The sequence below is a fragment of the Pomacea canaliculata genome, linkage group LG2 (assembly GCF_003073045.1).
Source record: "Pomacea canaliculata isolate SZHN2017 linkage group LG2, ASM307304v1, whole genome shotgun sequence".
Classification (NCBI taxonomy): domain Eukaryota; kingdom Metazoa; phylum Mollusca; class Gastropoda; order Architaenioglossa; family Ampullariidae; genus Pomacea; species Pomacea canaliculata.
The window spans coordinates 6132800-6143887 of record NC_037591.1 but is presented as its reverse complement, the minus strand read 5'-3'; the positions used below and the strand labels follow the sequence as shown (position 1 = coordinate 6143887).

Genomic DNA, 11088 nt, shown 5'->3' with positions numbered 1-11088 from the left:
GGCCGAGGTGACAAGCCGCGCTCACAGGCTTATCCTAGTCAAATATCTGCTTCCTTGCAGTAATTCTTTTTTTCAAAGGAGTTGCACATTTTGATAATTTCAACCTAAATGTATTCCTGGCAATAAACGTCGTTGGCCTCGTCGAGCATTTATGAAAATTCAAAACTGTTCAACAACATGTCGTTCCACTGTCATTTATTTTATAATTTTACAAATCTTCAAACTCTGCGTGTGACTGTAATTGTAAGAATGATAAGCTGTGTTCACTACAGTTTCAGAAGAACATTAACATTGTTGCAGTGACCATTTAAATAGTCATCTTTTTTTACATTATGTAACAAAATTATTTGATCACACACATAATACATCAGAAACCGAATAAATTAATAATATTATTGTTGCAATAATTATGCTCGTTCTAGCTCAAAAGAAAGAGCAAACAAGGGCGGGCATTGAGCGCTGATGATATATATAAAACACTTTCCGTGAATAGATGTAGGACTCGGGAGGTAATGTTGTATTCTTAACTCTCTGAATGACAAGTACATGGACAGTCCTAACTCCATCGTCGTTTATATCATCATCACCTTGTCTGGTCATCCTACAGTTATTTTTTAATCTATAATTAGTGTCCAGACTGTCAGAATTCTCATCGCGCTTAATCGTGACGTGACAACAAATCATCAACTTTCCGCACTGTACAAGGATTTACTGTTTTCATATTTCAACAAGAGACTTATTTTTTTAGTTGCTTTAAAAGCCAGTTTTTGTTACGTCCTGGAGACGATAGAAGTACCCTTTTAATATTGCAACACAATCAAAATCAACTTACAGGGTTAAAAATACTTTTAGTATAATTAATTCCTTGCTAAGCGGGGCCCGAAAAGCTCTGGGTCAGAGCCCGCAAGATATAGGTGGGTTAGGCACCCTGCAGCATTCAGCGCGACATTGGCTTGTCCTAACTTCGCTATATTCCGGATGGGTGACGTCCGACGCCAGACTCCCGACGGGGAGGTCTGCTAAGGGGTAGGGTGGACAGGCAGCAAATGATTTCACGACAGCGGGACCACTTGTCGTCGCCACTAGCATGTGACGTCCGCACACAGACTCCTTGTTATGCCGCATTAATTGCAAAGTACCTGTTGATCTAGCAAGCGACACCACAGCAATCTTCAAAAATGAATCCATTCGCGCTACTATTCTTGTTCAGATGTACGTACAGTTTCATGTAATATCATGGTTATGACAATATTTATATTTATTTACTGTGTGCTGCACTCGTCACAAGCCAGTTTTGCATTACAGAGAGTGTTGCCTTGTTTGGGTGGGGTGTGATTTGGGGGGAAAGCGAGAGGAACACACAGAGGGAAGAAAACTTCACTGTCTCAGGACAGGCGGGGAAATGCGAACACTGGTTCTTGCGCGTTAATTAGGCTACTCTAACACCGACTGGTAAGACTATTCAGTGTCTGAGAGTTAGTACCTGATAAAAGCCGATGCTCAGGAATGAACTAACATGAGAACGCCCTCGCACCCTAGATACCTTTAATACTCCACGGGAACTCCAATCCTCTCACAGTGGATCTCCTCCATACACTGGTGCCGGAGGCATGGCAAAGATTACAAACACTACGCTCTGCTTTGGCTTTGCACTTAGGAATTTTGAGCTCAAGAAGGTTTGTCAACTTGTCGTCAGAAAGTTTTGTTACTCTCCCTCGACTGTCCATCAGGACTGCGAGTGCTTGAACTTCGGTGCCTGTCCACGAGTCCGTCAGGACACATTTTTGTCTCTTCTGGCAGTCGTCTGTTGCCCAAGTAGCAAGTTCCATGTTGTAGTCAAAAGCTGGCTAGTCTTGACGAAGATCGGAGCTCTTAGTCTTTCTACTAAGTTTTAGTTAAAAAATTCTGCCAAGTTTACGGAACTGCCTTTCGTAAGCAGTGGCGTAGGAAGTATGTTCGGCTTTTGGGGGGGGGGGGGGGTGGGGGGGCAATCCACCTGCTGAACAGTGAACGCGCGCGTATTTCACTACTCGAGCCATATACGTAAAAAGAGGATGTGGGGGGGGGGGGTAGAGCACGCGCATAATCGTACACAGATGGTCTAGGCGATCGAAACAACATCGCTGCTTTATTGTTAAAAGAAGGCAAATGCAAGGAAGCATTAATAAGAAAAAATAATTAAAGAATGACTCCCCGCGGCTAACGCATTCACAAAGACATACGTGATAAACGTTTAATCATACTACTAATCATCAATCATTATATCAAGGTTTTTTTTTTTTTTTTTTTTTTTTTTTTATTTTTTTTTTTTTTTTTTTTTTTTTTTTTTTTTTTTTTTTTTTTTTTTTTTTTTTTTTTTTTTTTTTTTTTTTTTTTTTTTTTTTTTTTTTTTTTTTTTTTTTTTTTTTTTTTTTTTTTTTTTTTTTTTTTTTTTTTTTTTTTTTTTTTTTTTTTTTTTTTGGCAAGCAGTTCAGTGTGCCAAAAAAACTGTGCTCTTCGTGATTTTCTATTATGAACTCCATTGCAATCTCGGCCAGAATTAAGTAGATCAACTCTCTAGCTTTAAATACATGCATAATGAGACAGTTATCTCAAGCGCGGTTTGTGTCATGGAACTTTTCAGGTATGTTTTGTTCGTTTTAAGGCAGAAAACTGCGTTCCTACAGGGTTGCGTGGTAACATGGATAGTAAGCATCAGTTTCAAGCTCTATCGATCTCGTTAACATCTTTCTCACTAACCCTTCCGGCAAGAGCAATCACCGTCTCCCATGTTACCTACTGAGTACAGGCTCTTCCAGTACTTATTTAATCATACACATAACATTTACCTAAACAAAAAAAAACAACCCCGTGACAGAACAGTCAACATTCCAGCTCTGCACATTACGTAACCAGCGGCGGCACATCACCCTACTGCACCTACAGTGCGCCCTGCATCGCTATAACATGCCGGGTACTTCACGTCACCAAACCTCGGTCCTACACACCGGAGGTACAGAAGGTGGAGTGGGCGATTGTTTTAATGTTGGTCAAACACGAAACAGCCATAGAAAAGGCGTCCGCAATTATGGGTGGGAGGGGGCGAGGGAGACGACAGTCATGTTACCGATGTACTGTCCCGGCTGCTTTCTTACACAATCAGGATCAAACACAGCCTGCAATTACAGGCAAACAAGACCAACGGACTGTCCCGATCTGATCGTCAGAGGTGTAGGGCCTCCACTTGCTCAGGGCCCCGCTTTTGTCCTGCGAGTGCATGACCGTCTCCATCTCTCGGTTTCCCCTACCCTATTTCTCAGTTCATTTGCTCCCTTTGTGAGGACATTACGTCTTCAAAAATATTGGGGGCGCAAAAGCGATATTCCTGCCCCCCCCCCCTGTATTTTTCCTTGGGGGTGGGGGCGGCTGCCCCTCCTGCTGCCCCCCTGGTTCCTACGCCACTGAAAGTGAAGCTAAAAGGCACGAAAAAAGTTTTTGTCTACTCTTTCTATCACAGGCTCTTGATGCAGTCATGTACAGGAGCGCAGAAAAAGTAAATTTATCGAGTGCTGATTTAAAAATTATTACAAAGGTAGCATAAGTACACCAATACATGCCAAGTACATATAAATCAAACATACAAAAACTACATGAAATGATCGAATTGATTTCAAAACACTTTACAACAACGTAAAATGCGCTGAAATAATCTGTTGTCAGGTGGAAAGTGCTGTGTCATTTCTAATGATGCATAGAGAGGAAAATAGATTATCTTGTACCAAAAGGGCTATAAAACATGTCATGAATTTCGAGAATGTAAAACAGAATTATCACCAAATTTTAAAGATCACGGCAAAGTGTCACAGCAGCATCAGGTAATACCACAAAGCCAAAAGAATATGGTGGAATTATAACTGGGCCTTGCTTCTGAATCACAGCGGGTAAATCAGGCAGGTCATTTCCATTCAACTGCAGCTTCACTCCATTCAGTGCCGAGAACCTGAGAATAAAGAGTAAGTTGCCATTTAACCCATAAAATTATTCATTTTGCTATGTCATATGTAGTCTGAGAAGGCGATAATTACCAGGAAAAAATTGCAGTTGATGGTTGCTCCCATTATAAGATTCATCATGTACAGTCTATAGTAAACATTTAGGAGATTCTTAGTCTCCCTAAATTATAAATTTGCTTTATAATAATAAATAACATAAAATGCACAACATGGTGGTTATGTAATATAAACACTGCAAATTTTTATTTCCTTTAAGTTAAGCTTATAATTGTCCTTAAAGAAATTTTAAACGAATTTATGGTCTATTTATGTGCCTGTATGTGGCCCTGTGTAGTCATGAAATCTAAGTATGTGTACCTACATTATTTAAGGCTTTTGAGTCACACATCTTTATGTTAAACAATCAAAGACATCTATTTCAAAATTAGCCTCTATTGTCTTATGAATAAAAATTGTCCATACTTTGAACGAAAGACCATCACTGTCCCCTGCTGTCAGAATGTATAAGAGATACACTTGGTCAGGAAACTGGGACAGATTAACAGGCACAAAGTAGTTGTTGGGGTTCAGCAAGTAGATTACCAGTGCTCCTAGGCTGAAGCTTTTGGGAAAAAAAATCAGAAGGCAATGACAGATGACATCAGCAAAGATATAACTGACCTACAAAAACTTACTGCAGTGATGTTAGTTATCACAGCTAGCTAGTTATCACGTCATTCTCTGATTAAGATGACGTCTGGTTTTTTTCCAATGCTTTATGAATAATTTTTAAAAATTAATTTTAAACAGGTTTATTGTCTATCCTCCATTTATGTGCTTCAGTGCCTGTATGTGGCCCTTTGCAGTCATGAAATCTAAGTATGTTACCAGTGCTCCTAGGCTGATGCTTTTGGGAAAAAAAAAGAATCAGAAGACAATCATATATGACATCAGCAAGGATATACACATTAGCAGTTTCCAGCAGTGATGTTTCTAGCTATCAATCATTCTCTGATTAAGATGATGTCTGTTTTATTTTATTTCTTTCAATGCTTTAGGGGGGAGGGGGGTGGAATTGGTGTTTTACGCTGTGCCAGCAACTGAGGCAATATTACGGAAAGGCAGCCAGCCCTGTAAACAAATGCCACGTGCAGAGAAAGAACAGCGTGCCCGAGATGAGAAATGAACTCAGGGCAGCCAATCTTCACTGTACTGGTGACAGGCACTAACCATTGTGCCACCGGAACGCTATTTTCAATGCCTTAGGAATAAAACTGAAAAAACAAATCATCAACACAAAGTCAACTGATAGTGTCGTATTTTAATCAGGCTACATAGATCATAGGGGTGAACCGCTCAATTATAATCTCAGGAAGTTTTAAGTAGGCTGTTGAGGAGTTAATCTTTAAGCTAAATTAGCATTTAGTCTGATGTTATATAAGCATGAACAATATTATTTATATTAAAGCATATGTAATCTCACCTGTCTGGATTGGCACATGCTGCATACACTCTCACATCACTGGCTCCTGTGACATTGAACACTGGACCACGGACAAGGCGCTTGAACAGGAGTGTCAACCAGTAGTCCTGCAAATGTGTTTTTATTTTAATTATTTCTTATCCACAATTCTGTGTCAAAGGATGTTTTCTATGTGCCTTGATCAATAATATCCATTGTAAGACTTCAAATAAATCACATATCTACTGTGGTACTACCATTTCTGTGCACTCCACCCTCTCTAAACTTCTTTGAGATATTCAACATGGCTGCTTTGATGACATTTTGAGTAATCTGTTCTAGATCACTTAGACAATCTAGAAAATCAGTTAGAAAGTATATAATTTTCATAATCTCCTGAGAGAATCATGATTCAATAATTTTGTTCCTACAAAGTGCTGACTGAGCATATGAACACTTCCATAACATCAACCCAGGTATATAACTTCATACAATGATAAATTCTATAACACATTAAAGTAAATCTCAATACAAAACAACAAAAACTTCAATGAACTGCAGTGGCTAAGCAGTCCTAATATTTTTGTTTGTCACGTTCATACTTTATGTAGCCTCATTATTTTTTTGAAAATACTTCATCTACACATACCTTCATTGTTTCTAAGAACACATTTCCTTTACTATTGCCATTTTTCATCACCGTTCATTAGTTCTGAAAAGCCATAATCACCTTAAGGAACAGTTAATGAACTTTTAAAAACAATAAAGTTTACATAAAAGACTTTGTCCACTACAACTACATTTTAGTCACATAGCCAGACACCATAGTATTTGAGTAAAAAGCTAATGTAGCTGTACTCACTGGATTTGGATTAAGATGTGAGTCAAGTAACCCATAATTACTACCATAGAAATCCTGACGAAAGACTGCTTCTACACCCATAGTAGATGACACACCAAGTTTGTCAAGCCATCTAAAAACAATTACTATTTTAGTTGCAGTTTATCTATAAAACTGACCTATACTTAAGACAGCAATGCCACACACTTTAAACAATTCATAACACAATAGCTAGCATGTAAATGAATGGAACCAAACTATTTGCTTGTTAAAGTTCCACGTGTCAAACATCCTGAAACACTTCATTTTTAGTTCAACATGTGTGTTAAATCCAGATTAATATATATTAATTGAAGCACATTTTACATGGCTCTTAACTGTATTGTAGACAACCAATATATAAAAAGATAAATAAAACCAAATACCATTCCGCACAAAAAAATTAATGAGTTCTAATCTGAAATGTTCTATCACATTATATAATTAATAAATAAAAGCAGACATGACCACTGCACATGAAATCAGGATTAAAATATATCCAGAATTCTGAACATGAAATTATAGGGTGATCAATAAGATAGAAATAACATAAGCCAGTTATGTTCTGCTCATGTCACTTCACAGAAAAAATTTATGCAGCATTTCAGTTGAATAGTCATGAATTATAGAACAGCTACTCACAAAAACCCTGCCACAAATCTGTCAGCTACATTCGGCGTTCCTCCAGAAGATGATGAAGAGGTCTCGGTTAACCACAGTGGAAGACCTGGGAGCACAGAACGGGTCTGGGACAATGCAGACTGCAGAAAGGGCACAAGTCGATTCATCACAGCAACATCAATGTAATCCTTAAGAACAGCATTGTGTCCACCCATGTAGTACCTGAAAATGAGTGGAGTTCAATATTCTCATATAACTATGACAAACCAAAAATATGAAGATTTTTTACAAAGATAAGTAATTAAAAAATATCAGATGTCACAAAAATTTTGTCGATAAACAAAACTAGTTTGTATAGTTCTATGGTATAGGGCTTGAAACAAACAAACAAATATGCGTACACAGGCACAAAGCCTAAGCGCACACACAGGTCCACATTGGGAGGGCCAAGGTAGCTGATCACACAACAACCCTGTCTGTGGCAGTGCTGGAATAAGGACTGGCAAAATGAGCCATTTTCATGAGTGGTTATGGTAAAAGTGGGGAAGATCAGCAGGAAAAGGGTAGTTTCCAAAGGATTTGGGATATTATAAGCATAACCAGCACAAGAATAAAATACCTAAACCCCACCATTTGTCTTGAATAGTTAAGTGGAGTAGGACTGTACATTTCCACCTACCTCGTTACATTTAATATTTGCTAACTGACATTTTTCAAGTACTCACTTCTTCATATGTGGTCACTGTTTAACTATGCAAGCAAATTTATGAAAATGAATGATCAAAGCACTTACTGATGCAGGCTACTGGCCTTCACCACTGCAGCTCCACCATCAGCAAGAAAACTAGAAAATAATTTAACATAAGATGTCCTCAAAATGGTTTTTTAAAACAAGACAAAACACTCTAGAAAATGGTAAATGGGTGGATGGAAGGAGCAGAAGAGTGATTTTCTATCCTTTTGCAGATTGAATTTAAATAGTCTCTCCTATCTTTATGGTTATGGTCTTCAACACAGAAGAATAGTCATCGCTCAAATTGGTATAGCAATTGCATTTTTATAACACTCACTCACCCCTCCCTCAAACATTTTTAAATAACACAGACATTTACTTCTTCTCCTAAACAGTTATATAACTTATTTCATTTTTTTGCATGTGATATGGCTCAAGAATAAACAAATGGTAACTTATAAAACTCTCAAGTACCATAGCAGCTGGCTGGCAACAAAAACAAATCATGCAAAACAAAGGGTATATGTCATGGTTTCGTAATTATTATGGTTACCTCTGGAAAAAATTCTCTGTTTGTTGCTGTCTCTGGACCAACAATGAAAGAACTAGAGTACAAAGAAAACTCTGTCAGTAAGTTGCTCAAAGTGAAAACATCCTTTGCCAGCTGACTTGGAGATAGGGTGTAGTTGTCGTGATCAGGGAAGAGATCATACTCTGTTTGAGACACAGCAACCACACTCAGACTCAGGACACGTGTGCTGTAATATATGTTTGCATGGTAACTGAATGGTTAAAACCTAGAAATGTAGGGTTGCAAATGACATAGTGACAGTTTATATAAAAAAGCCCAATAACATTTGAACATTTACATGGATGCTTAAGTATTTCTCTTTACCATTTCCAAGCTGAAAACCAACAATGGAATAGTTTTTCTCTGATCCATAACGAAGAAGCTCCCGAGCATTGGAAGGATTCCAAGAGTCATTTGGGAAACGAGTGAGTACATTCAGGTCCATGATAAAATCCCAGCCAACCGTGCAAGCAAACAAGTTAATGTCATCAAACTGTTCGGCTGAAAAAAAAACAACAACTTTCAATCAAAATAAACAGTCTTAAATTAGAAACAAAACTGTACTCTCTCTATATATATATACACACACAGCACATATAACTTCTGTTGGCTTTGTTTTAGTTATGGTACATGCAAAAATATAAATACATTTGTACGAGAGAAATCTTCACTTAGCTCATGATATTAATTATATGTAATGCTAGTCAAATAATCAAATGATGATAATAAAACAACTCTAAAATTTGTTTTCAGGAACAATCCTCATCAAAGACATATAATAAGTTCGTCCTTTGAATAAAAGAAGCATGTCATCTTCATAGATCTTAGCTTTTCTGTGCACTGCAATGCTCAAGTTGTATCTGATGTACCTGTCATATTAAATTGTGGACGATTTGTAATGCCCACATTTTTTTCTTCCACTTCATGCGAAGACTGAGAGATACCTGACTGAAAATACAAGGAATCTGCCATTGTGCCTCCAAGCCTGAGATAACTTGGTGACAGAGCATGAGCAAGGTTTTTCACTTTTGTGGATCTGAAAGAAACACCAATGGCAAAATAAAAATGCTTCTTTAAAGTCTAGAAAGATCTGTTTTTCATTTTGGTCGCGTTCGCCTTCTTGTAGAGATATGACCATTATTTATCTGTGCAATTTAAGAAATTAATATCATCACTCTTTACATAGGACAGAGAATGTTAATGCAATTTCAGTCTTAGAATCGAGCTAAAGTGTAGAAAATTCTTCACTAATGTTCAATTGTATTATATTTCATACTCTATACTCTTTTTCATATAATAATAATAATAATGCATTACAATAACATTTTTAAAATATGTGAACTAATGGAAGTGGGTTGACTCCTATCCTGTACAAAATTTTATAAATGGTACAAAGAAAGGAGCTATATTTGTTTAAAATTTATTTTAGGAAGATTTGGCATAGCTTAAGGAAATACAAAATTTGCAGTGTTTGTATACAATAACTGCCATGAAACATATTTGTGCTCTTGTAGTATCATGTGAACCATATTACATGTATGCATTACGCACACACATTGATGTAAATGCCGGTGACGTATAGGGTGTAGTCACACCTACCTGAAGTCAAACGTCGACACACACACCCTCACTGATGTAAATGCCGGTGCAGTCAAACCTACCTTCAAGTCAAACGTTGACCAGTTGGTTTGCACAAGATGGGTGTCCAGAGTTACACTCAAAAAATGTGGTCCTATGGTGTTGAGCGACTGCTGCAATGAAACTTGAAGGGTCACAGGCTCCCTAACCTTAGCATCAGCTGGAACGGTCAAATTCAAGAAGCTAGCTGGTACAAAATAAAGCGTTTCTGCCTGGTGACTACCTGGAATGATAGCCAGCATGATGAGGACCACCTTCAACGCCCTCATTATTTTCATTCGAAGTTTGCACAAAAAAATATCCTCGGGGATTTCCACTCAAACTCTTTTTTTTTTTTTAATGAATGGCTACTGTGATGCTTGTTTCTCCATATATCATTGCCGGCGTTTTATTATCAATCCTGATTTGGAATCTATATCTTTGTTATCTTCGGTCAGTTTTAACGTACTGCGTACGTCACTTTTATCGGACAAGCAGTTCAAATGGCGCTGAACGAAAGGTCATTTTAGTACATGCCGCTAAGGAGGAAAATTTAGATCAATAGTGATGTAGATATACGTCTTTTGTTATTAGTACCACGACATGCGTTCAGTTATCTCATCTCTGTATAGGACGTACCCTATAGCTCTTCGATCACGCATGTTTGGAACGTTTTTGAATGTTCGATCGGTTGAGGCCTTGGTTTTGCAAGTTATTTTACTTTTCCAAAAGTACTAGATCCTACCTCACTCTTAACCAACATCTGTAACTTTCCTTTGTAAATTCATCTTTACTACTTAAACGTATGCAATATGCATTATACTTTTTTATACTTAAAATGCGCGTTGACCGAATAGGTCCTTCACCCTGCAGTTTTTCCCGATACATTTAATTAATTGTGACAACATTGTATCGTCATAATGAATATTTCTCAAAAGCTGCGCTTGCTTTTTTATGCAAATTTTCCTTCTCACACAAGGAAGGAATTCTGTCGTTCGCCGTAACCCGAGTCAAGTGGTACTTAGGCTACTGAGGGAAATGTTGAAAAGGGCCGCAATAATTATTCTCGCTTGTCTGGTAGGCAGAACTTAGCAGCCCCATTTCTTCTACGATGAACAAGGCTGCATTTTAAGTTAACACGTGTAACTCGACCGACTTCATGCAACAGCATACACGCACTTGTATGAAAAGCTAACAACGCTGGAGGAAACAATAATTATTATTGTTTTCGAA

General features: G+C 37.8%; 1 protein-coding gene across 1 annotated transcript; it reads right to left on the bottom strand.

Moving 5' to 3' along the window:
• Positions 1-3646: 3646 nt before the first annotated feature.
• Positions 3647-11015, bottom strand: LOC112556228 (heparanase-like). The gene is made up of 10 exons (XM_025225050.1): positions 9900-11015; positions 9108-9274; positions 8563-8739; positions 8221-8381; positions 7728-7778; positions 6956-7156; positions 6296-6407; positions 5455-5561; positions 4455-4593; positions 3647-3979 (listed from the first exon to the last, which is right to left on the bottom strand). The coding sequence occupies exons 6-10, from the start codon at positions 7147-7149 to the stop codon at positions 3935-3937; spliced, it is 597 nt and encodes a 198-aa protein (XP_025080835.1). The 5' UTR covers positions 7150-7156; positions 7728-7778; positions 8221-8381; positions 8563-8739; positions 9108-9274; positions 9900-11015; the 3' UTR covers positions 3647-3934.
• Positions 11016-11088: the final 73 nt, after the last annotated feature.